The sequence below is a fragment of the Oncorhynchus tshawytscha genome, linkage group LG13, assembly GCF_018296145.1.
Source record: "Oncorhynchus tshawytscha isolate Ot180627B linkage group LG13, Otsh_v2.0, whole genome shotgun sequence".
NCBI lineage: Eukaryota > Metazoa > Chordata > Actinopteri > Salmoniformes > Salmonidae > Oncorhynchus > Oncorhynchus tshawytscha.
In genome coordinates, this window is record NC_056441.1 from 31,877,804 (window position 1) to 31,904,961 (window position 27,158).

Below are 27,158 nucleotides of genomic sequence, written 5' to 3' on the forward strand. Positions count from 1 at the left end.
CAGAGATCATCCGTTCACCTACTCTGCGTCTCACAAAGACACAGTGGTGGGAACAAAAAAATCTCAAATTTGGACTCATCAGACCAAAGGACAGATTTCCACCAGTCTAATGTCCATTGCTCATGTTTCTTGGCCCAAGCAAGTCTCTTATTCTTATTGGTGTCCTTTAGTAGTGGTTTCTTTGCAGCAATTTGACCATGAAGGCCTGATTCACGCAGCCTCCTCTGAACAGACTTTACCCCAGTCCTCAGCAGTCCAATCCCTGTACCTTTTGCAGAATATCAGTCTGTCCCTGTTTTTCATGGAGATAAGTGGCTTCTTTGCTGCCCTTCTTGACACCAGGCCATCCTCCAAAAGTCTTCGCCTCACTGTGCGTGCAAATGCACTCACACCTGCCTGCTGCCATTCCGGTGAAAGCTCTGTACTGGTGGTGCACCGATCCCGCAGCTGAAACAACTTTAGGAGACGTTTCTGGTGCTTGCTGGACTTTCTTGGGCAACCTGAAGCCTTCTTCACAACAATTCAACCGCTCTCCTTGAAGTTCTTGATGATCCGATAAATGGTTGGTTTGGTGCAATCTTACTGGCAGCAATATCCTTGCCTGTGAAGCACTTTTTGTGCACAGCAATGATGACGGCACATGTTTCCTTGCAGGTAACCATGGTTGACAGAGGAAGAACAATGATTCCAAACACCACCCTCCTTTTGAAGCTTCCAGTCTGTTATTCGAACTCAATCAGCATGACAGAGTCATCTCCAGCCTTGTCCTCCTTAACACTCACACCTGTGTTAACGAGAGAATCACTGACATGATGTCAGCTGGTCCTTTTGTGGCAGGGCTGAAATGTAGTTTAAATGTTTTTTGGGGATTCAGTTCCATTGCATGGCAAAGAGGGTCTTTGCAATTAATTGCAATTCATCTGATCAGTCTTCATAACATTCTGGAGTATATGCAAATTGCCATCATACAAACTGAGACAGCACACTTTGTGAAAATTAATATTTGTGTAATTCTCAACTTTTGGCCACGACTGTATTCAGATCCTTTACTCAGTACTTTGTTGAAGCACCTTCGGGAGAAATTACAGCCTCGTGTCTTCTTGGGTATGACGCTACAAGCTTGGCACATCTGTATTTGTGGAGTTTCTCCCATTATTCTCTGCAAATCCTCTCACGGCTTCACCGTATGGATGGTGCCAGGTTTCCTTCAGACATTATGTCTTGCATTCCAGCCAAGGAGTTTAATCTAGGCTTCATCAGACCAGAGAATCTTGTTTCTCATGGTCTGAGAGTCCTTTAGGTGCCTTTTTGCAAACTCCAAGTGGGCTGTCATGTGCCTTTTACTGAGGAGTGGCTTCCATCTGGCCCCTCTACCATAAAGACCTGATTGGTGGAGTGCTGCAGAGATGGTTGTCCTTCTGGAAGGTTCTCCCATCTCCACAGAAGAACTCTGGAGCTCTGTCAGTGATCATCGGGTTCTTGGTCAACTCCCTGACCAAGGCCCTTCTCCACCTGATTGCTCAGTTTGGCCAGGCAGTCAGCTCTAGGAAGAGTCTTGGTGGTTCCAAACTTATTCCATTTAAGGATGATGGAAGCCACTGTGTTCTTGGAGACTTTCAATGGGGCAAAAATGTTTTGGTACCCTTCCCCCAGATCTGTGCCTCGACACAATCCTGTCTCGGAGCTCTACGGACAATTCCTTCGACCGCATGGCTTGGTTTTTTCTCTGTCATGCACTGTCAACTGTGGTTCCTTATATAAACAGGTGTGTGCCTTTCCAAATCATGTCGATTCAATCGAATTTACCACAGGTGGACTCTAATCCAATCTTAAGGATGAACAATGGAAACAGGATTCACCTGAGCTCAATTTTGAGTCTCATAGCAAAGGGTCTGAATACTTATGTAAATAAGGTATATTTGTTTTATTTCTGGAAAAAATTCCCAGATGGCTGGGTCTTGTTCCGACCGAAAGAGAATGGGCTTGTTCGACATTGGAGCCGCCTTTTTATTAAACATTTTTATTTAACCTTTATTTCACTAGGCAAGTCAGTTAAGAACAAATTCTTATTTTACAATGACCGCCTATCCCGGCCAAACACTAACCCGGGTGACATTGGGCCAATTGTGCACTACCCATGGGACTCCCAATCATGGCCAGTTGTAATACAGCCCAGAATTGAACCAGGGTCTGTAGTGACACTCTAGCACTAAGATGCAGTGCCTTAGATCGCTGCGCCACACGGGAACCAACCGCCACAACTAACTATTCTACAAAGCACCTTGCAATCATAAATAATGATTAATTATTATTTGTAAATCAGTCAATCAGTCACAATTTTCCCAAGATAAATCATGGGTTTGATGCTATCGAACACGGCCAATCTCGCGTTGTGGAAATCTAGAAGACATAGGCCAGGGACATATTCATTATGCCGATTCTGTAGAAAAACGTTTCTTAAAAGAAAGCAAACGGAACGAAACGGGGAGGGACCTCCCTGAATTTGTCCAACAGAAATATTACTTTTAGTTTGCAACTGTTTCGACTACTAAGTGTAATATTCATGTGTAAACATACTGAATTGTAATTGGATGCATTCTACCGCCATATCATACTGTGCGATGATTGGTTAAGACCACCCAAATGGTTAGGTTATGGGCAGTTTGATCCTGGTTGGCGATACGTGAACATGCCAGTTATAGCTAGCTAAAAAAAGAGCTGCGTTACGAAATATCCTGTAGTACTGCATTTTATTATTTTGTACAAAGTGTGCCAAACAAGACACTAAGCAAATTGGATTTTGCGGAGCCGCTGGGTACCGGTTTATGGCCCGTGACGTGAACGGGCAAAAGCGGTGAGGGAGGAGTGCTCTTCTCAAATTGAACAGTAATTTGCGCAGGTCATGTTGTCTACAAGGTAGTTTGGTGCTTCGCCCAGGTCATGTTGTCTACAAGGCAGTTTGATGCTTCGCCCAGAAATATATATTTTCCCCAAAAAATCTGTTTTAATTTTCATTGTGAATGCAGATAAAGCGTTTTTATAACATAATCATACTCATTTACTCATCGTGGTTAATTACGTCATTTTTGTTTGGAGCCGTGGGCTTTGAACAGAGCACCCCGAGCTCACGCCCGGTAGGCAGCCCGGTTCCAAAGCGAATCCCAATCAACTTTCACCCGGTGCAAAGCACGCCTACATAGGCGCCCGGGACAGATTAATCGAATCCCCTCATTTAATACACCCCGGAGAGGAAGAAGCGCAGCACAATCTTTTTCTACAGTGAGTAAGCAAAAGTGCCCGATGGTGATGACTGTCATTTTCTGAAATGTCTTTGCAACACAGTTGTAGTCATATTTCACAATATATTTCGGAGCTCATTTAGCTTGCTCTACTGACTTGTTAAATAGTAAGCTAAACTTGCCAGTGTTTGCTAGCTAGCTGGCTAACCAATGTAGCTAGCTAAATTGGCTTGTTATTGTTTTGTAGCTAGCTTTATTGGTGCATTACTTTTTCTTACCCTGAAAGCATCGTGCTAACGTTACATACAGTAACGTTACTAATTTAGCTCCTGTAGATGACTGTTCGCTAAGTACAGTAGCTAGCTGAGGGTGACTTGCCTCTGTTTGCTGACCATCACATTCCCAGCAACAGGTTTAGAATCTGTTCCAAAAAGGTTTAAACTATGTTGCCATAAAAAAAAAACTATTGGCTACAAGTTGACTGTTACTTTGTTATTTGTAATGTTCAGGGTTTCGGAGATAATGTCATGCGGTCACAACTAACGTACTTCTGGTGTCACAGTCAGCAGTTTGGGAGGAGCTAATGGTCGATAACATGTTACAGTAGATTGTTGAGGCATGTGCATTGCCCCCTGTCAGTTCGTAGTCCAAAGTAACGTTAGTCTGTCTCTCCCAACAGCTCTTAGACTCCAGAAAACTCTTCAGCCAAAGATGGCTCATCTTCCAGCACTTTTTAAATATGTGGACGAACACCAGGAGCTGTACATTGAGGTAGCCTTTTCTCATTACTTGAATTATGATAATGCATTTAGTCATGTTTTACTATCTGCGAATTGACTGAGTTGATTCATGCATTTGGGGCTAGCCATATTAATGTTTTGACGAACATTACTTTGCATGTGAATCTCAAATTTATATTAAATTATTTAATTTCTTAAACTTCAGATTTAGAAGGACTTGATAAGAACAGAGTCAAATCTTAGCCTGCCATGACCAGGCTATTGCTTTCACTTCTCCAACCCCTTTAGATCACGAGTAGCAAGAACTGACATGGTAGCAAAAACAGCACATAAGATAGGACACCACACCACTGTAGGGTATTAGGTTTAGTGCCTCAGACTTCACTTCCTTGCCACAAGAACCAAGTAATGTGTTTGTGGGTTTTCCTATTCATAAACTTGAAGAACAAGTTTAGGGCTGGGAATTGCTAGGAATCTCACAATACAATATTATCACTATACTTAGGAATCGATATGATGTGTATTGCAACAAGATTATTTGATAAGTCATAGAAATAAAAGTGCTGAAAACAAATTGACTCCTTATTTAAAAAGACGACAGAGAACTATGAAACTTGATTATTGAACATGAACTGAGTGAGTATGAAATTGGCTTCAAAGCCTCAATTAAAGAGGCATTTTTTTTATTGGCATGACATACTTGTTGCCAAACAAACAATGTTGAACAATTCAAAATAAATACCCTACATTTAAAAAAAACACTCTTTCTCGCTCTACTCTGCCTCTAGCGTCTTGCCCAATGGGTGGCTGTGCAGAGTGTGTCTGCCTGGCCAGAGAAGCGCGGGGAGATCAAGAAGATGATGGAGATGGCAGCCAAGGACATTGAGAAGCTGGGGGGCACAGTGGAGATGGTGGACATTGGAAAACAGAAGGTAGGACTTTGCACTGTGTGCGATAATAAACTATTCATACCCGTGACTTATTCCACATGTTGTGTTGAAGTCTGAATTCAAAATTACTTAAATATATATAATTTCACCCATCGACATTCAATACACCATAATGACAAAGTGAAAGTGTTTTTAGAAATGTTAAAGAATGTATTGAAAATGAAATACAGAAATATCTCGCACCCATGAGTCAATACATACTATGGCACCGATTACAGCTTTGAGTCTTTCTGGGTAAGTCTCTTAAGAGCTTTGCACACCTGGATTGTACAGTATTTGCACATTTATTATTGTTTAAATTCTTCAAGCTCTGTCAAGTTGGTTGTTGATCATTGCTAGACAGTCTTGCCATATATTTTCAAGCCGATTTACTTCATAACTGTAACTAGGCCACTCAGAAACATTCAATGTCGTCTTGGTAAGCAACTCCAGTGTAAATATATATATTTTTAAATGTAACCTTTATTTAACTAGGCAAGTCAGTTAAGAACAAATTCTTATCTATAATGATGGCCTACACCGGCCAAACACGGACAACGCTGGGCCAATTGTGCGCCGCCCTATGGGACTCCCAATCACAGACAGTTGTAGATTCAAACCAGGGTGTTTGTAGTGATGCCTCAAGCACTGAGTTGCAGTGCCTTAGACCACTGCACCACTCGGGAACCCATATATTCGGCCTTATGTTTTAGGTTATTGTCCGGCTGAAAGGTTAATTTTGTCTTCCAGTGTCTGTCAGAAAACAGACAAACAGGTTTTCTTAGCTCTCTTCTGTTAGTTTTTATCACACAAATGCCCTAGTCCATGCCGATGACAAGCATACCCATAACATGATGTAGCCACCACCATGCTTGAAAATATGAAGAGGGGTGTTGTGTTGGATTTGCCCCAAACCTAAGGCTTTGTATTCAGGACAAAAAGTAACTGTCTTTGCAACATTTGTAGCATTTTCTCTTAAGTGCCTTATTGCAAACAGGATGCATGTTTCAGAATATTTTTATTCTGTACTTTCTTCCTTTTTTCACTCTGTCATTTAGGTTAGTTTTCTGGAGTAACTACAATGTTGTTGATCCATCCTCAGTTCTCTCATATCACAGCCATTAAACTCTGTTTTAAAATCACCATCGCCTCATGATAAAAATCCCTGAGCAGTTTCCTTCCTATCTGGCAACTGAGTTAGGAAGGACGCCTGTATCTTTGTAGTGACTAGGTGTATTGATACACCATCCAAAGTGTAATTGGTAATTTTGCCATGCTCAAAGGGATATTTAATGTCTGCTTTTAATTTTTTAACCATCTACCAATAGGTGCCCTTCTTTGAATTCTCCTTCTTGTTCTCAAGTCAGTAATGGGGATATTATATGTTGTGGAGGGGCTATGAATTGTGTGCCAGAGTCAACATTATTTTTGTAAAACATAGCCGCTACCAACAAATGTATTTTGAAACAATCTACAAAGACAGCTTTGAATGGATACATTAACTATGAGCAGGAAGATATACACTATATATACAAAAGTATGTGGACACCCCTTCAAGTTAGTAGATTGCCTCACCTGTTGCTGACAGGTGTACAAAATCGAGCACACAGCCATGCAATCTCCATAGACAAACCATTGGCAGTATAATCGTCTTACTGAAGAGCTCAGTGACTTTTAACGTGGCACTGTCATAGGATGCCACCTTTCTAACAAGTCAGTTTGTCAAATTTCTGCCCAGCTAGAGCTGCCCCGGTCAACTGTAAGTGCCGTTATTGTGAAGTAAAAACATCTAGGAGCAACAGCGGTTCAGCCGTGAAGTCATAGGCCACACAAGCTCACAGAATGGGACCGCCGAATGCTAAAGCAAGTAGCGTGTAAAAAAACGTCTGTTCTTGTTTGCAACACTCACTACCGAGTTCCAAACTGCCTCTGGAAGCAACCTCAGCACAATAACTATTTGTCGGGAGCTTCATGAAATGGATTTCCATGGCAGAGCAGCCGCACACAAGCCTGAGATCACCATGCGCAATGCCAAGCGTCGGCTGGAAATGTGTAAACCTTGCCTCCATTGGACTCCGTAGCAGTGGAAAAGTGTTCTCTGCAATGATGAATCATGGTTCACCATCTGGCAGTCCGACAGACAAATCTGGGTTTGGCGGATGCCACGAGAACGCTATCTGCCCAACTGCATAGTGCCAACCAATATTCCCTACATTTTTGCCACTGATCAAATTTCAGATCTGCTGTCTGCAAACATTCTGTACAACTTCCAGTGCATTTACTGTGAACACTGAGGCTGTACCTGCTTAAAGTTACAGCTATAACAGTGGCCAAGTAGCTATTTGATCATAATGTATGCCTACAATAGTGGCCTATGGCGAAAAATGTTTTCCATAACATTTTAACATAGAATAACTATTTCCATCGTTCAGCCTACAGTAGCAGCCAATGTGTGGTGTTCAATGTAGGACATTAACCTGTTTATGACTGAAAATGTTGTTTGATGCAAGAAACCACTACAAATAAAATGCTTTATTATTCCCATACCATTATTACAGGGAATCAGACACATTATGCTACTCTCTCCCTATTGGCTACTTAGCTTATTCAAGCCTGTCTCAAAATACAACACTGCCACTTTAAGACAGTTATTTACCTGACTCACTTTTCAAAGATAAATGTACATCTTTTGTGCTCTTGTGGGAAGTAATCACTCCCCTATTGCTGACTACAAATGATCTATAACTGGGCTAATAACTCACTAAATAGCAAAGGATATGAACAATGTGCACACGTGGCTACATGCATCTCTTGCTTTGATCTCAAAACAAGTGCATCTAATCACGACCACAGCTGTAAACACAGTCCAGTTCAAAGTAAATTACACAGATCCATATAGTGCCTTCGGAAAGTATTCAGACCACTTGACTTTTTCCTAATTTTGTTAGGTTACAGCCTTATTCTAAAATTGATTAAATCGTTTTTTCCCCCCTCATCAATCTTCACACAGTACCCCATAATGACAAAGCAAAACAAGTTTAGACATTTTAGCAAATTTATACAAATGTAAAATGTATCACATTTACATAAGTATTCAGACCCTTTACTCAGTACTTTGTTGAAGCACCTTTGGCAGCAATTACAGCCTTGAGTCTTGGGTTTGACACTACAAGCTTGGCACACTTTTATTTAGGGAGTTTCTGCCATTCTTCTCTGCAAATCCTCTCAAGGTTGGATGGGGAGCGTTGCTTTACAGCTACTTTCAAGTCTCCAGAGATGTCAGATCGGGCTCTGGCTGGGCCACTCAGACATTCAGAGACTTGTCCCGATGCGACTCCTGTGTTGTCTTGGCTATGTGCTTTGTTGTTGTTGTTGTTGTCCTGTTGAAAGGTGAACCTTCGCCCCAGTCGGAGGTCCTGAGTGCTCTGGAGCAGGTTTTCATCAAGGATCTCTGTACTCCATTCACCTTTGCCTCGATCCTGACTAGTCTTCCAGTCTCTGCCGCTGAAAAACACCTCCACAGGATGATGCTGCCACCACCATGCTTCACCGTAGGGATGGTGGCAGGTTTCCTCCAGACGTGACGCTTAGCATTCAGGCCAAAGAATTTAATCTTGGTTTTATCAGACCAGAGAATCTTGTTTCTCATGGTCTGAGAGTCCTTTAGGTGCCTTTTGGTAAACTCCAGCTGGTCTGTCATGTATCTTTTTTACTGAGTAATGTCTTCCGTCTGGCCACTCTACCATAAAGGCCTAATTGGTGGAGTGCTGCATAGATGGTTGTCCTTCTTGAAGGTTCTCCCATCTCCACATAGGAACTCTAGAGCTCTGTCAGAGTGACCATCAGGTTCTTGGTCACCTCTCTGACCAAGGCCCTTCTCCTCCTGATTGCTCAGTTTGACCGGGCAGCCAGCTCTAGTTCCAAACTTCTTCCATTTAGAAGGATGGAGGCCACTGTGTTCTTGGGAACCTTCAATGCTGCAGAAATGTTTTGCTACCCTTCCCCAGATCTGTGCCTCGACACAATCCTATCTCAGAGCTCTACGAACAATTCCTTCCACCTCATGGCTTGGTTTTTGCTCTGACATGCACTGTCAACTGTGGGACCTTATATAGACAGGTGTGTGCCTTTTCAAATCATGTCCAATCAATTGAGTTTGTCACAGGTGCACTTCAAATAAGTTGTAGAAACATGTCAAGAATGATGAATGGAAACTGGTTTCTCCAGAGCTCAATTCTGAGTCTTATGGCAAAGGGTCTGAATACTTATGTAAATGTATTTAGTTTTTTTATTTTATAAATTTGCAAAAATGTCTAAACCTTTTCGCTTTGTCATTATGGGGTATTGTGTGTAGATTGCTGAGGCTTTTTTTATTTAATCCATTTTAGAATAAGGCTGTAACCTAACAAAATGTGGAAAACTCAAGGGGTCTGAATACTTTCCGAAGGCACTGTATATGGCAATAGTCTATTTGCATAGGCCGACTGCATCTCTGATTGGCTATGTCACACCGGTCTGTGTAGACTACGGGCTCAGTCACGTGCAATAGAATCCTACTCCTATGTGCTCTGCCTACAACATAATCTCTTGAATAGTTTGCTTTGTTTCATTATGTTGCATTGAAAGTGGCTAATATTGGATTGACTAGGAAACATTGATAATGTTAATTAACAGGGAAAACTCTAGAAAGTTGAGTGAAGTTCAAGCTTGTGCTTCTCTTTGTGGGCAGATATTTCTTATGCGCTCTGCTTGGCATTCCTGGGGAGCGCAATTTAGAGGGAACATTGGTGCCAACTCAAAAGTTTGGTGGAGGAGAAATACTTTTCTGGGGCAATTTTTTATGGTTCGGGCTAGCCCCCTTGGTTCCAATCAATCAATTAATCAAATATATTTATAAAGTGCTTTTTACATCAGCCGATGTCACAGTGCTATACAGAAACTAAGCCTAAAACACCAAACGGCAAGAAATGCAGATGTAGAAGCACGGTGGCTAGGAAAACTCCCTATGAAGAAACCTGAGAGGAACCAGGCTCTGAGGGGTGGCCAGTCCTCTTCTGGCTGTGCCGGGTGGAGATTATAACAGTACATGGCCAATATGTTCAAATGTTCATAGATGACCAGCAGGGTCAAATAATAATAATCACAGTGGTCGTAGAGGGTGCAACAGGTCAGCACCTCAGCAGTAAATGTCAGTTGGCTTTTCATAGCTGAGCTTTCAGAATTGGAGACAGCAGGTGCGGTCGAGAGTGAAGGAAAATCTTAACGCTACAGCATACAATGACATTCTAGATGATTCTGTGCTTCCAACTTTGTGGCAACAGTTTTGGGAAGATCCTTTCCTGTTTCAGCATGACAATGCCCCCTTGCACAAAGTGGGGTCCATACCAAAATGGTTTGTTGAGATTGGTGTGGAAGAACTTGACTGGCCTGCACAGACTACTGACCTCAACCCCATCAAACACCTTTGGGATGAATTGGAATGCTGACAGCGACCCAGGCCTAGTCGCCCAACATCAATGCCCGACCTCACGAATGCCCTTGTGGCAATGTTCCAACATCTAGTGAAAAGCCTTCCCAGAAAAGTGAAGGCTGTTATAGCCACAAAGGGGGGACTAACTCCATATTAATGGCCATAATTTTGGAATGAGATGTTTGACGAGCAGGTGTCCACATACTTTTGGCCATGTAGCATATTTATCATGCATTAGTCCTGCACTTCAGGGCTACCTGGTCTTCCTTGTATTTTAAATGTGTGGTGATAAAGTTTTCAATCGGTACTTGTTGCCCAGCTACATTGTCTGCATAGATTGTGTCAACACCAGCCTATTCAGCAGTCAAACTGTACATAACATTTTGAGTTGAAATGCATCTGCTCCCTTTACTTTCATTGTATATAATATACCCTAGTCTTTCCTCACTTAGTCCTCTTCTTCCTTGTGGAGCATGAAAGGCTTCCAGGAAAGAACACTGCTGCCGATCCTCTGGCCGGCTCAGACCCCCTTGATCTCCTTCAACCCTGACTGGTTTGCTGTATCTGTTGCTTCAAAGTCTGTCTCCTCCTCTTCATCTTTCACCTGGTAATTTCTTTCATGTCAGTGCAATGGCGAGAAGAGGAAAATATGGATTTTTAGACCATTGAGTGAGACCTTTTCATTTTTGCCCCCTCAGCTTCCCTCCGGAGAGGAGATCCCCTTGCCACCCATCATCCTGGGTTCCTTGGGCTCCGACCCGGGTAAGAAGACTGTGTGCATCTACGGCCACCTGGATGTCCAGCCAGCTGCCATCGATGACGGCTGGGACACAGAGCCCTTCACTCTGGTGGAGAAAGATGGTGAGTAGCTATTCCAAAGCACAAAAAAACAGAACAATGCTGAAACATCAAAATCCATGCCAGTGTTGAGATTTGGACTTTGATGTTTCAGCGTTGTTCTCCTTTTGGGGAAGTATGATTTGCATTGGCTTGTGCAATTTAGGTTACTTCTTACTCTTTGTATCAACAGTGTAACTTACTACCTTCTAGGCAATGTTCACGCGTGCAGCTCCCCTGGGACTGCGGTGCAGTAGAAATGTCAGCCCTTGCAGGGAAGCATGAGATTGAACATCGCTTACTTTTTCTAGTTTTCGCCTTTACTTAACACTATCAACAATTCCCTCTACTGTGCGAATTGTGATCTAATCAACGCAACATTAGCCACTTTCAATGAAACATACCCAAACAATGAACTAGGTAAGATATTTTCTTGTAGGCAGAGAGCATTGGAGTAGGATTCTATTGCTTTGACAGGCACGACTCAGGCCCATACTCTACACAGACCAGTGTGCCATAACCAATCAGAGCTGCAGTATCCCTATATGCAAATAGACCTTTGCCATATATGGATTTGTGCCATTCACTTTGAACTGGACTGTTTTTATAGCATGAGTGGTCATGAGTAGATGCGCTTGTTTTGAGGTCAAAGCAAGAACTGCATGTAGCGTTATTAGCCCAGTTATAGCTCATTTCTAGTCAGCAATAGTGGAGTGGTTACTTCCTACAAGAGCACAAAATGTGTGCATTGCCAGCCATATTTGAAAACCAAGTCCGGTAAAGAGCTTTTTTTTCTGTAAGGGACAGTGTTGTACAGTGTTTTTTACATTTTTAAACATGCTTGATTAAGTTAAGTAGCCAATAGGCAGAGGGTAGCATAATTTGTCTGATTCTATGTAATAATGGTATGGGAATAATTCAGGAATTTTATTTTGTAAAGTGGTTTCTTGCTTCAAACAACACAACATTTTCAGTTACCTTGCCTGAGTGGATAAACAGGTTGTCAATCCCTACATGTTTTTGAAGTCTCATGGAATGTAGGCCTACCCCGAGGCGACAGGGTAGCCTAGTGGTTAGTGTTGGGCTAGTAATCGAAAGGTTGCAAGTTTGAAATCCCGAGCTGACGAGGAACAAATTCGTTGTTCTGCCCCTGAACAAGGCAGTTAACCCATTGTTCCTAGGCTGTCATTGGAAATAAGAATTAAATAAAGGTAAAATAAAAATAATAAACATTGAACACCACACATTTCCATGTTAAAATGTTATGTGCTGCATGTTCTCCAAATATTTTTTTTATGGTAGGCCAACATGATCAAATAACCACAGTAGCCTACTTGGCCACTGTTATAACTGTAACTTTAAGCAGGTACAGCCTCAGTGTTCACAGTAAATGCGCTGGAAGTTGCACAGAATTTTCACGACATTCAAGTTGCAAACTCTGCAGACTTGAAACTTACTCAGTCCCAAAAAAAATACAGGGAACATTGCTTATAGGTTTCACGATTTCTGTTGGTTCTTGTTTTGATTTCTGTTGGTTCTTATCCATTGTTTTTGTCTTTTATTCCTTTTTATCTAAAACCATTTCTACATGGCATCATGCTCCATGACTACTGAATAAAAAATCGAATCTGCTAGCAGACTGCAGATGTATGTGGCACTCCTTTAACCATTTCGCTGCTAGTCTACGAAAGCTACAGAACACTGTATTCAAGGTGTAAAGAGCTATAAAGGTGTGGCATGCCCATAAATGATTGTGGTATCTTGGTCATAAGCCCTTTAGACATAGCCAATAGTCCAGGGCATACAGTGCATTTGGAAAGTATTCAGACCCATTGACTTTTTCCACATTTTGTTACGTTACCAAGAACGTTACGTTATTCTAAAATGGAATTTAAAAAAATCCTCATCAATCAACACAAAATACCCAATAATGACAAAGCAAAAATTGTTTAAAAAATATATGAACCTTCGCCCCAGTCGGGGGTCCTGAGCACTCTGAAGCAGGTTTTCATCAAGGATCTCTCTGTACTCCATTCCTCTTTCCCTCGATCCTGACTAGTCTCCCATTCCCTGCTGCTGAAAAACATCCCTACAGTATGATGCTGCCACCAACATGCTTCACCGTAGGGATGGTGCTAGGTTTCCTCCAGACGTGAAGCTTGGCATTCAAGACAACGAGTTCAATCTTGGTTTTATCAGACCAGAGAATCTTGCTTCTCATGGTCAGAGTCCTTTAGGTGCCCTTTAGACAACTCTTCCAAGTGGACTATCATGTGCATTTTACTGAGGAGTGGCTTCTGTCTGGCCACTCTACATAAAGGCCTGATTGGTGGAGTGCTGCATAGATGGTTGTCCTTCTGGAAGGTTCTCCTATCTCCACAGAGGAACTCTAGAGCTCTCTGAGTGACCATTGGGTTCTTGGTCACATCCCTGACCAAGCCCCCCCCGATTTCTCAGTTTGGCCGGGCGGCCAGCTATAGGAAGAGTCTTGGTGGTTCCAAACTTCTTCCATTTTTAAGAATGATGGAGACCACTGTGTTCTCGTGGATCTTCAATTCTGAAGAAATGATTTGGTACCCTTACCTAGCTCTGTGCCTCAACACAATCCTATCTCGGAGCTCTACGGATAATTCCTTCGACCTCATGGCTTGGTTTTTGCTCTGATATGCAGTTTCAGCTGTCGGACCTATAGACAGGTGTGTCCCTTTCCAATCAATAGAATTTACCACAGGTGGACATGAATGAAGTTGTACAAACATCTCAAGGGTGATCAATAGAAACAGGCAGCACCTGAGCTCAATTCCAAGTCTTATAGCAAAGGTTCTTAGTACTTTTTATTTTTAATAAATTAGCAAAAATGTCTAAACTTCTTTTTGCTTTGTCATTGTGGGGTATTCTGTGTAGATTGAAGGAAAAATAATAATTTTATACATTTTAGAATAAGGCTGTAATGTAACAAAATGTGGACAAAGTCAATGGGTCTGAATACTTTCCGAATGCACTGTTTCTCGGTTAGTTGCAAGTTTTTCAATGTCTGCACTAATGGACCTAAACTCCAAACTACAGGTTACATGTGTGGTAGTCTAGGCTGTTTTCAGGGTCACTTGCATTAAAATGGGTTTATAATGATTGGATCAAATTAGTGTTTGATAAGGAACTTTTCTCAATGGTCAGCAATCACCTGTTTCTAAAATATATCCCTTACTAGAAACAGTCTCGTTACCATCAAGTCTTGCCCATCAATGTCCCCACCTGTTTTTTGGGATTTGTTTTTTCTTGATGTCGCTACGACTTGATTGGAGTCCACCTGTGGCCAATAAAATTGTTTGGAGATGATTTAGAAAGAAACACACCTGTTTGTAAAAGGTCCCACAGTTGACACTGCATGTCAGAGCAGAAACTATACCATGAAGTCCAACGAACTCTGTCAATCTCAGAGAGAGCGTTTTGATGAGGCATTTGAGGTGTAAAACCATTTCTAGAGTGGTGGACGTTTCCAAGAGCACAGTGGTCCCCTTCATTGGAAATGAAAACAAAAACAAAAAAATGGAACTACCCAGACGCTGCCTGGAACTGGCCATCCGACCAAACTGAGCAACTGGTCAAGAAGGACCTTGGTCAGGGAGGTGACAAAGAACCCGATGACCACTCTGACAGAACTACAGAGTGTCTTGGCTGAGATGGGAGAACTTGCCAGAAGGACAACAGTCTATCCAGCACTTCACTAATCTGAGCTTTATGGGAGAGTGGCCAGACAGAAGCCACTCCTGAGAAAAGGGCACATGACAGCATGCCTGTAGTTTTCAAAAAGGCACGTGAAGGACTGAGATCATAAAGCAGAAGTTTGTGGTCTGCCAAGACAAAAATGAAACTTTGGCCTGAATGTAAACCGTTATGTCTGGAAAAAAAGACACTGCTCATCACCCGTCTAACAACATCCCTACCGTGAAGCATGGTGGTGGCAGCATCATTCTGAGGATGCTTGTCACCGGCAAGGACTAGGGAGTGACTGGGAGAATGGTATAAATGGAGGGAACAGTGAATGGAGCAAAATACATGCAAAGCCTTGATGAGAACCTGCTTCAGAGTGCAAATGACCTTACATTGGGGGAGAAAGTTCCAACAGGAACGTGACCACAAGCATACAGCCAAAGCAATTCTGGAATGGCTATAGAACAAGAATGTGAAAGTCCTTGAGTGGCCCAGCCAAAGTCCAGACTTGAATCCCATTGAAAAGCTGAAGAAAGACTTGTAGAAAGAAGATTGCTGTTCACTGCCGCTCATTTAATTTAAGAGCTTGAAAAAATATGTAACGAAGGATGGGAGATAATCACCAAATCCAGATGTGCAAAGCTGATAGACATACCCAATACAACTCAAAGCTGTAATCACTGCCAAAGGTGCTTCTATAAATTATTGACTTGGGGTGTAAATACCTATGTAAAGGAGATTACATGTTCAATAAATGTGCAAACATTTCTATAAATGTGTTTTCATTGATGGGGTTTTATGGGTATGAAAAAAACAACAATTTAATCAATTTTGAATTCAGGCTGTAACAAAATTTGGAATAAGTCAAGGGGTATGAATTATTTTTGATGGCACTGTATATTTAGTCTAGTCTGGTTTTAGTCTAGTCTCTAGTCTGTTTTCAGTGTGTCATGCAGAGATGTGTCAGCAGCATTTTCCTTTCATGCTGACAGGTCGTTACTTGTTATCTTGTGACAGTCACCTGACTGTTGCTATATTCTCTTCACCACTCATAAATCAAACTGTCTCCCCCTTTGATTACTTAATTTCCTTCTTTTGACTCTTGATATGTTTCACAGGGAAGTTAGTAATGATTTATTTTTTTTCCTTTTTAAGTAGCATTTTTTTCAATGTCTTTTATTGGTCTATAATAGGCTTGGGTGTTATTCCATGTATACCGCGGCATTTGGAAAAAACCATACATTTTAATATTTGTAGCTACTTAATACCTGCAGTCAACTTGTGCAATATATTAGGAGATAAAACCGATAGTGTTCACTTCACCTCTTACATTATGACGCTTACCTTAGTTCCACAGAACACTTGAGCCAGTCATGTGTTTGTGCTATTTTCAGAAGGAGAAGGCAAGAGCTGGTGAGTCCATCGTGTTGTATATCGACCAGTGAGTCTCTGTTGTGCAGCGCACATGAAGTGATGACGTTACACTTGTATGCATTTCACTACTAAATGTTTGCCATATCTTATGGCTTTCTTCAGAAGTCAGAGCTCTGGATGAGTTATCTGTACAGTTGCAATTTTTGGCCTGTGCTTCCTACTATTCCCCCCCCCCCACCTTTCTTCTCCCCTCTGTTCCATGTACACGTGCTGCTGTTCCTTCAGAAAAGGATGCATCACAACTTTGTTAATTTTTACAATGTCTCTCGTTCACTTTTGCTTGTAAATGTCCACTCTCACCAATTCGGTATCTACTAGCCACGCTTGTGTAACTTATAGCTGGTTTTGCCGGTCTTTGCAATTAGTTATGTTTGTTTTTTGCTCGTTAACATTTAGACAAGTGTCTGTGATTTCGCTATTAGTTTGAAAAGCGGTCTTTATATGTACCACAGAAGAACCAAGAAATGAAGAGCGACACCAAGGCTGTCTTTTTGGCCTTCTATGTAGATCTGCAATGGTATTACGAAAGGGCAGGATACATCAGTCTTCAACGCACCATCTGACAAGTTGTTCTCTAGAGGAGCATGAAGAAAAGTAAAACGCATATCCTGTCTCACATCTCCAATACATTGCTTGGTGCTTTCAGTGTTGACAGTATTACAATACAACTCATGTACAGAAACACTGTAATGCAAACAAGCTACAACTGAAAATTGCATTCATCCCATTCAGACCTTAGAGCTAAAACTACATCTCCCATAATGTAACACTAGCATACGTCGGCAGCTCAGCTAACCATCGGCATCACAGAAAGACATGCTAGCTAGCAACAGCAATAGTTTTTATCACTCTGTAAAACTATATAAATAACAACGATAAAACTGTTACATGTTTCGATAGTTTCACACGCCCTTATAACAATACCTATAGCGTTAACCTTGGGATGCTTTATTTATTTAACATTATGGACTTCTACACAGGAGTAAGGAGAACGGGAGCTATCAGTAGTACCAGGGTGTTAGTAGGTGACGTAAGCACCCAGATTAATTAAAATACATTTAATGAAATAAAAACTGAAGATGTTAATATCATCCAACTACTGTAGCTGCCTCCTTAACATCATCAGGCAGTACTAGTAGCGCAACAAATGAAAATATAAACCAAAACTAAAGTTTCTGGCGATCATAGCGATCTGATTCCCCCTTCTGTCTGAACTTGGAACATTCCTGTTCGCGGGCTTGGGACACTGACCCTAAACCTGGATGTTCTGCGTTTGTGTACTATTCTAATAATTGGAAGTTTGATGGAATAACCATTTGAACTCTCCTACATTTGTGCTAATTTGGTAGCATTCTGTGAATAGAGGCCAATGGGCTTTTCTTGCGTTTTTAGTGCCCCTTGTATGTTAAACCGGTAATACGATAAATCCCAGGATGAGAGTAGGATGGTATGACAATGAGAAAAATATTTTTACCGCCCTAGTCTATAATGATATCTCATTTGAATGACTAAAGGCTGCAAGAGTTTTCCAGGATGATATAGTAGATCATTATAATTTCTAAATTTTCTTATGGTTTTAGTCATTCACGCTTTAGATTTATTTTTATTTTTACTAAGACACCTATGGCTTGCAGATTATGTAGTCCATCATCATCATCATGATCCTCATCATAAAAACATAATCAGCAACTTAATCCCCTGCAGGGAAGCTCTATGGCCGAGGCTCAACAGACGACAAAGGTCCAGTGTTGGCCTGGTTCAACTGTATCGAGGGCTACCAGAAGATCCAACAGGTAAGACACAGCACCACGACTTGATAAGTAGCACTCACTGAAGCTCGCCCAGGACAGAGAGAACCCCATGGTATTGTTTTTTCAAAACAGTTTTAGTACAGGTGCCCTTTTCTTGGTTAGGCAACTAATAACAGGCAAGGTTTAAAGGACTTGGTGTTGAGATGTCAGCTACAGGGTAAAAAGCCTCTTCGCTTTAAGACTTCATCTTGATTACAGTCAATCACATCAGTGTTGTCAGCAGCATGGCCGTCCAAAGGTCCTCAAGTAATCTTTATCTCCTATCATCAGCGTTTAATGATTGAGCTGACCTATGTCTTATACTAGCTCACTGACATCGTAATCATGGAGGTACAGCCAGAGGAGGATGGGCATCCCCTCTTTATTCCTCCTCTAGAAAGTTTTTTTTGGGGGTGTGGGCTGGGTTACTGGAAGCACTTTGTGACACTGATGCTTGAAAGCTGGAGCTATATAAATGTAATTTATTTGAATGATTGATCTCCGTTTGTCAAAGTTAAACACAGGACTGACGGTGCTTTAGAAGTTGAAGTAGTCTTTTGTCAGCCTGCCAGGTACATTAATTTAGTGTCTTGAATAGTATGTGGTGAATAGATCTACCTGTATGTATCAAATCAAACTTTGTCACATACACCGAATGCAACAAGTGTAGACCTTACCGTGAAATGCTTACTTACAAGCCCTTAACCAACAGTGCAGTTCAAGAAGAGTTGAGAAAATATTTACGAAATAAACAAAGGTAAAAATACATGTAGGTAGGAGTGACATGACAATGCGTAGATAATAAACAGCGAGTAGCAGCACTGTACAAACAAATGGGGGGGGTGGTGTGTCAATGTAATAGTCCAGTGGCCATTGAATTAATTGTTCAGCAGTATTATGGCTTGGGGGTAGAAGTTGTTAAGGAGCCTTTTGGTCCTAGACTTGATGCTCCAATACTGCTTGCTGTGCGGTAGCAGAGAGAATAGTCTATGACTTGGGTGAGTCTCTGACAATTTTATGGGGTTTCCTCTGACACCGCCTATTGTATAGGTCCTGATGGCAGGAAGCTTGGCCCCAGTGATGTACTGGGCCTTACGTACTACCCTCTGTTGCGCCTTACGGTTTGATGCCAAGCAGTTTCCATACCAGGCGATGATGCAACTGACCAGGATGCTCTCAATGGTGCAGCTGTAGAACTTTTTGAGGATCTGGGGACCCATGCCAAATCTTTTCAGCCTCCTGAGGGGTAATAGGCTTTGTCATGCCCTCTTCACGACTGGTGTGTTTGGAACATGATAGGTTGTGGTCCTTTAAACTCAACCCGCTCCACTACAGCCCCGTTGATGTTAATGGGGGGCTGTTCAGCCCACCTTTTCCTGAAGTCCATGATCAGCTCCTTTGTCTTGCTCACATTGAGAGGTTGTTGTCCTGGCACCACACTGCCAGTTCTCTGACCTCCCTATAGGCTGTCTCATCGTTGTTAGTGATCAGCATGTTGTGTCGTCAGCAAACTTAATGATGGCGTTGGTGTCGTGTTTGGCCACGCAGTCGTGGATGAACAGGGAGTACAGGAGGGGACTAAGTACACACCCCTGAGCGGCCCCAGTGTTGAGGATCAGCGTGGCAGACGTGTTGTTGCCTACCCCTACCACCTGGGGGGTGGCCCATTTAGTCCCACGGTCCTTAGCTTAGTGATGAGCTTTGTGAGCACTACGCTGATCTGTAGTCATTGAAATTCTCGCATACATGTTCCTTTTGTCCAGGTGGGAAAGGGCAGTGTGGAGTGTGATTTGAGATTGCGTCATCTGTGGATCTGTTTGGGCGGTATGCAAATTAGAGTGGGTCTAGGGTATCCGGGAGGATGCTTTTGATGTGAGCCATGACTAGCCTTTCAAAGCACTTCAGCAGCGACCAGTTGGTTGTAATCTGGTTATGTGACGTCTTCTCAACAACATTTACAGCCAGAAAATAGCGTCATTAAGATTTCATGTGCCATATTTTGCCTGCTGAGATTCTCATTCATACCTCTCTCATGGAAACAGGAGCTTCCCATCAACATCAAGTTCTGCTTCGAGGGCATGGAGGAATCCGGCTCAGAGGGCCTGGACGATCTGGTGTTCGCCCGCAAAGACACCTTCCTGAAGGACGTGGATTACGTCTGCATCTCAGACAACTATTGGCTGGGCAAAACCAAGCCCTGCATCACCTATGGACTGAGGGGGATCTGCTACTTCTTCATTGAGGTGAGGCCATAGAGTTAGCTAGAGGGCTCTCTTCCCACTAAAAAAAACTGATTGTCATTGTGGTGAAGCCATAGAGTTAGACCAGCGTTTCACAAACTCTATGCACGTTTTGTTTTTTGCCCTAACTACACAGCTGATTCAAATTATCGAAGCTTGATGATTAATTGATTATTTGAATCTGCAGAGTAGTGCTAGGGCAAAAACCAAACATGCTCCACTTGGGGTCCTGAGGACGGAGTTTTGGAAACCCAGAGTCAGACAAATCTAGAGGGTGCATTTACCACAAACTGTGCATGGATCATAGCCCTGCTTTAAACCTTCTTGTTTTGTCAGATGGCGTGCTGTGACAAGGACCTCCATTCTGGGGTGTTTGGGGGCTCTGTCCATGAAGCCATGACCGACCTCATCGCACTGATGGGTAAGTTGAATCAGGTGTGCTGATTTGCTGGAATAGTATTATCACAGAGATATATAAGGGTATAGGTATGAAATAATTGGATGGGTATATGCAACAGCATTGTAGCCCTTCAATAGAATCAAACAAAATCCTAGAATGAAATCTATACAAGTGCCTAGGGGGTTTTGTAGGGGCTTGGGGGGGTTGTTTCTGTACAGGGCATATGATATCTCTGCGTCATCGTGTTCATAATGCACCAAACAAAAGGACTGAAACTCGGCGCGACTCATTTTAGTTTTTCATTGTGAAATGTATTCTGTTGCGTGCAATCGTGAACCTGACCCTGGTGTCTCCTCCTTCAGGCTCCCTGGTGGACAAGAAGGGGAAGATCCTGGTCCCGGGGATGTACGAAGATGTGGCCAAGGTCACAGACGAGGAAAAGAAACTGTACCAGAAGATCGACTTTGACATGGTGGAGTATGCCAAGGACGTTGGAGCTGGGAAGCTCCTACACGACACCAAGGTATGGATGGTTATGTTCAAATACTTCAAAAATGAAGAGTCCTTCGTTCTTTCCTACCTCCCTTTAATCAATCACTGATCTTAATTGGTTGCATTGGTTAAAGTAATAGGGTGGTAACCTTGATCTCACTGCTTACGTATGCATTTCTGAAGTGTTCAAACAGGGCCAATGTCTAAAATTACCAACTAGTTTTAAAAGCAATATTGGTTGATTCTCAGTCAATTTAAGTGATTCATTCCCAATGTTCTCTGGTTCATATTGTCCTTTGCTCTCTCCTCTGACCCTCGTCTACAGGAGGATATCCTGATGCACCGCTGGAGGTACCCCTCCCTCTCCCTGCACGGCATAGAGGGGGCCTTCTCCGACGGAGGTGCTAAGACCGTCATTCCCCGCAAGGTCATCGGCAAGTTCTCCATCCGCCTGGTCCCGGACATGGACCCCAAAGTGGTGGAGAAACAGGTAGAAACCTCTAGAATTTAGGTAGAACTCAACTCAGGTTTTTGGATAATTTCCGGCCTTACTCTTTTAAGTGCAGATCTGGGATCCATTCCCCTACCTCAAATCCTAACACCTCAACATGTTAGGCTGACATATGAAGAGTGTTAAAGGTCGGCTCAGTAATAAGTTGAATTGAGTTCTTTAAATACAGGACTAGGATCAGGTATTTAGATAATTAAAGGTGTTATCGAATAAGCACATTGCATGTTCTAGACTTTTGGATGAAATAGTAGTGGACAAGCATCCCCCACCACTGATCCATTCCTGACATTTAAATTCACTCTCAAACATTAGGTCCGTCTATTAGTGGTTCCCAACCTTTTTTTAGGTTACTGTACCACCACCTGAATTTTGTTCCGTCCGGAGTACCCCTGAAGTACCCCATAATGTGCATTTTACCAGAAGGCCAATGGTCTCAGGAGTCTTCTCAAGTACCCTCTGTGCATAGGCTAAGTACCCCCAAGGTTCCTAGTACCCCTGGTTGGGAACCACTGCTCTATTAGCCTGTAATACAGTATATGCCATACACAGACAGCCCTGATAGCATTCTGACTGTCTGTCTTTTTCATTACTGTTCATATAATATTTTTCATCTCAATGAGACTTTAATATGAATGTGGAAACATATATTTAGAAATGTATGTATAATCCTATCAAGGTTATTGGCCACCTGGAGAAGAAGTTTGCTGAGCTGGAGAGCCCCAACAAGCTCAAGGTGTACATGGGCCATGGGGCCAAGGCCTGGGTGTCTGACTTCAACCATCCCCATTACATGGCTGGTAGAAAGGCCATGAAGACAGGTGTGTGGTAACGCAGGCAAACCCTCTCACTCAGACACACACACACACAGACATGCACACACAACACTGGTCTAACTTAAATATTTATAACATTTTTGAGCAATAATGTCTTCTTCTCTCCTTTTTTCCACATAGTGTTTGGTGTGGAGCCTGACCTGACACGGGAAGGTGGCAGCATCCCCGTCACGCTGACCTTCCAGGAAGCCACCGGCCGTAACGTCATGCTGCTGCCCATGGGCTCGTCTGACGACGGAGCACATTCACAGAATGAGAAACTCAACAGGTAGGCTGCCACGGTTGTCTTTTTATCTATACGCTGTCTGGATGCATGGGACTGCGATAATGGCGTGTCTCGGGACTTGAGATATGCAAAAAAACACATTTCTATTTCACGCATGCATTGAATACACACTTGCACGTGTGAAATATGACAAATATAAGCACCCACATTATTATTATTAGATTCTCGATGGAGTCTTAATGTACATCTTGTTGTTTAATTCAATGATGTTACACGTCTACAGTGCATTCGGAAAGTATTCACACCCCTTGACTTTTTCCACGTTTTATGTTAGTCTTATTCCAAAATTGATTTTTTAAAATCCGCAATCTACACACAATAAAATGATGATGAAGCGAAAACAGGTTAACATTTTAGCAAAACTGAAATCACAAGTATTCAGACCCTTCACTCAGTACTTTGTTGAATCACCTTTGGCAACGACCACAAACTCAAGTCTTCTTGGGTATTACGCTACAGACTTGGCACACCTGTATTTGGGGAGTTTCACCCATTCTTCTCTGCAGAGCCTCTCGAGCTCTGACAGGTTGGATGGGGAGCGTCGCTGCACAGCTACTTTCAGGTCTCTCCAGAGATGTTTGATCGGGTTCAAGTCCGGGCTTTTGCTGGGCCACAAGGACATTCAGAAACTTGTCCCGAAGCTAGTCATGCGTTGTCTTAGCTTGGTTTTTGCTCTGACATGCACTGTCACCTGTGGGACCTTTATATAGACAGATGTGTGCCTTTCCAAATCATGTCCAATCAATTGAATTTACCATGGGTGGACTCCAATGAAATTGTAGAAACATCTCAAATATGATCAATGGAAACAGGATGCAGCTGAGCTCAATTTCAAGTCTCATAGCAAAGGGTCTGAATACTTATGTAAATAAGGCATTTCTGTTTTTATTTTTAATACATTTGCATGAATTTCAAAACCTGTTTTCGCTTTGTCATTATTTTGTGTAGATTAATGGAAAAAATGTATTCAATCAATTTTAAAATAAGGCTGTAATTTAACAATGTCGAAAAAGGGAAGGGTCTGAATACTTTCCGAATGCACTGTATGTATATATGTCTATGGTTTACTTTCAGGACAAACTACATCCAGGGCATCAAGATGCTCGGTGCATACTTCCACGAGGTCTCCCAGTTGGAGTAAATGAACTAGCCAGACCTGAGTGAGATGTATCCCTCCGCCTCCTGAGCTTGTGGACCCAACTGTTTTAATTTTCTATCCAATGCAAGTTTCATAATGTTTTCCATGAACTGCTGCTGCGGTACAGCAAAGCAGATCCTTGAAGATGTTCCTTTAGTAATTTGTAATATCTCCCAACAAGGCGATTAGTAGAGGAAAATAATATAGAAGTATTGATTATTGTATTGTAGAAGTGCCATCTTGTATATCTTCATCTACTTTATCAGAGTGTTATAGATGAACTAAACCAAACTCGACAAGGAAACGTGGACAGTATATACCCCATTACACTTCCATGATGTCACAGCTTTGTTGTGGTGTATTTATGAAAGTGCTAACAGACAACAGCACACTGACACGCACTCATTTCCTCCATTTGGAGGGCTTGGAGATGATTTTATACCTGATCATTTTTTATCTTACGATGTTAGCTTGGTTGGGAAACCTCCAACTGTAATGTAAAAAAAGAAAAGAATCCAGCACACCCATTTCAACTAATTTATTCCTGTTAAATACTATGGGTAATCATTTATGAAGAAGTTCACTCAGGAAGCAGAACATTGCAGTATGTCTTGAAATGTATATTGCAGTCTTAAAACACGAGTAGACCAGAGAAATGAACACACAGGACATAGCCATAGACATCTGCATATATTCAGAAGTATTCTAAGTGATGAAAATATCTCCATACTTTTGCATTACATTAAATCGTACAGTATACAAAATGGCATCTTGATTGAGCCATTCAAGGTTCTCTTTCAAACTGGAGCATGACTTGACCTGTGTAATGCATCTATTTTCTCCCTTGTCACTGTGAAACAACAGGCAACTGTCACATGCCAATATATTCAATAAATCATAACATCAGTCTTGTCTTTTTTTTATCATGCTTCCAATATCCTGAAAACTTCCCATCTCGTGCCATCAATCCAAAGAAAACAGAATCCATACATTTCAAATGTGATTTTGGCTTCTTTAATTTCCACAGTCATACAAATGTAATGTGACTGACCCTTCCCACTGGGCGCACTGGTTGAATCAACGTTGTTTCAATTAAATTACGTGGAATTAGTGTGTATTAGTATGTGCCCAGTGAGTTGAGGCTCAATCCCAAACCGATCCCTCCTTCTCCCTGTGCTTTTCATTTGACAGTTCATGAAGGGGAGTCAACGGGCCTAAGGACAGTGTGGAGGGATGGTTAATGATAGAACCCAGGAGTGACTGAGTGGGGTTGATGTTCCTATCCAAGCTACAGGATGTGCCCTTGGTTGATTTCAAATGTTGATTTGTGTGTGTGTGTGTGTTTTGACATGTGGAATGATGTAACCAGTGGGGTTGTCCTGTTATAGACAGGTGGTCAGACTCATCCTGCTGGGCAGTCTTGTTTTGATTGACATTTGGTTGAGTTTTCAACTAATGTGCAATCAACAAAAAAAATCACCGTCATTGGATTTATGTTAAAAAATAAATGAAATTCCCGTACCTTGATTACTTTTTGCAAATCCAATCATTTCCACACATTGATTCAATGTCATCACATAGTTGTGGAAACAACATTGATTCAACCAGTTTTTGCACAGTGGGATCCACTAGTGGTTCTGGGGGGGTAGTGCTTTTGTGACAACAATTTTGTGCCACCCCCCTAAATGTGGAGTTTGAAATTATTTTTACATAACTAATTTTTGCTATCATTCTTTTTTTTACATCCATTATTAGACAGTGGCAGATGATGATTAATGAACATGGTGTTCCTGCAATGCAGTGAATAAAACGATATGACAACGTCTAATGTAGCTGGCCCCTCTAACAGTACAACTGGCCCAGCTTGGCCCCCCCAGTTGAAATGGTCTAGAACCACCACTAGTAGGATCTTCCACAGCCCAGAGGTGCAGAAATCGTACTGCCAGAGGAGTTGGGGAGATCAGAATGGGCATTCTGTTTCATGTTGGTATTGTCAAGTGCTAGCCCGTCTCCAGATCCAACCTGACACCAGGGTTGTGTTCATTGGGCACCAAATGGAAGAACATCAACTGAAATGCGAAGGTACAGCCTGCACTTTTTCAATAACAACCGTTTGTTTTAATTCTCCAAACATTTTGCAAGTGTATGCCCTAGTGAGCACGATCCATTTTACCACTGTAGACGCAGAAGCCGATTTCGCTTCCTTAAAATCCCCAGAATGAAGATAACTCAAGAAATCTGTCATTTTTACGTTTTGGTCAAGGATATTTTAGTTGCGAAATTTTACATCTAAGGTGTTTGGTGCAGTTAAACAAAACGTGTTGTCTTATGTAAATAGTCGGAGCTGCTGGGCAGGTCAACCTCACTGTCTATGCTTTTTTGATAGAGAGCAATCACTGCAGCTGTTCACCCCATGTTAGTGGGCAAATGTATATCGTCAAAAAACAACCCAACCTTCATTTACCCGGTTTGACGCACAGATGTTCCAAACTCCGTTTAAACGAGACAGACTTTATGACAAAAAGTATCCAATTTAACGTTGTAGTGAATTTTGCCACTAGAATAATTGTTTGACTCATATCGATGCCACATATGCTGCTTTCAAAGGGATGCGTTGCTAAAACAACCCCTTGGTCTGCTAAAAAAAGGTTTAATTTATACCGATGATAACCACCAGAGGGCGAAAATATATTGATCAATAATGGTTGCAATTGATGTTTTAACGAGAGATTACCTCGTGATAGTATGTATACTGGCCAATGCTGGTTGCAATTGACCCATGTAGGCTAATTAGGATATGCCTTTGGAAGATGTCAGGCAGCAAAAACAACCCATCTCCTCACCCTGTGGAATGATAACATTGTGGCATTGTGGGCACTAGAGGGCGACACAAAACCATGTATTTTTCTTGAGTTCACCAGTCAGTAGCTGAACTAAAACCTCCAGGAATATTTCGAGTAGGCTACTGGTACCAGAGTATTGAAGGCTTACGAGCACATGCCACTTTAATCAATACACTTGCTATACCAATTGGTGTTCAAAACAATTGACCTAGTTGGCCAGAGTCTAGGCAATCTAGTCTAGATTATCTAGATCAATGCTATTTAA

The 27,158-nt window shown here is 42.0% G+C and overlaps 1 protein-coding gene and 1 long non-coding RNA gene across 3 annotated transcripts in view; both read left to right on the forward strand.

The window, feature by feature from the left end:
* Positions 1–3,124: 3,124 nt before the first annotated feature.
* On the forward strand, positions 3,125–24,957 carry cndp2 (carnosine dipeptidase 2). 2 transcript variants are annotated; one of them, XM_024441471.2, is made up of 12 exons: positions 3,125–3,279; positions 3,919–4,010; positions 4,768–4,911; positions 11,077–11,239; positions 18,065–18,153; positions 20,193–20,393; positions 20,727–20,811; positions 21,153–21,313; positions 21,608–21,772; positions 22,470–22,611; positions 22,747–22,894; positions 23,987–24,957. In XM_024441471.2, the coding sequence occupies exons 2-12, from the start codon at positions 3,951–3,953 to the stop codon at positions 24,051–24,053; spliced, it is 1,425 nt and encodes a 474-aa protein (XP_024297239.1). In that variant the 5' UTR covers positions 3,125–3,279; positions 3,919–3,950; the 3' UTR covers positions 24,054–24,957. The 2 variants fall into 2 exon arrangements, with proteins under 2 accessions (XP_024297239.1, XP_024297238.1); XM_024441470.2 differs by lacking the exon at positions 3,125–3,279 and having other exon boundaries at positions 3,854–4,010.
* Positions 24,958–25,686: 729 nt separating this feature from the next.
* The window catches only part of LOC121838996, a 126,847-nt gene continuing 125,375 nt past the window's right edge, over positions 25,687–27,158 (forward strand). Inside the window, exon 1 of the long non-coding RNA XR_006078523.1 lies at positions 25,687–26,132. This is a non-coding gene — a long non-coding RNA (uncharacterized LOC121838996). The remainder of the gene's footprint in view (positions 26,133–27,158) is intronic.

Bases quoted from the DNA above. Each gene is read 5' to 3' on its own strand.
- cndp2 (XM_024441470.2), top strand. From the start codon at position 3,858: ATGTGCATTGCCCCCTGTCAGTTCGTAGTCCAAAGTAACGTTAGTCTG. The intron at 4,912-11,076 runs GTAGGACTTTGC...TTGCCCCCTCAG, and splicing joins TGGACATTGGAAAACAGAAG to CTTCCCTCCGGAGAGGAGAT. The intron at 22,895-23,986 runs GTAGGCTGCCAC...GTTTACTTTCAG, and splicing joins CAGAATGAGAAACTCAACAG to GACAAACTACATCCAGGGCA.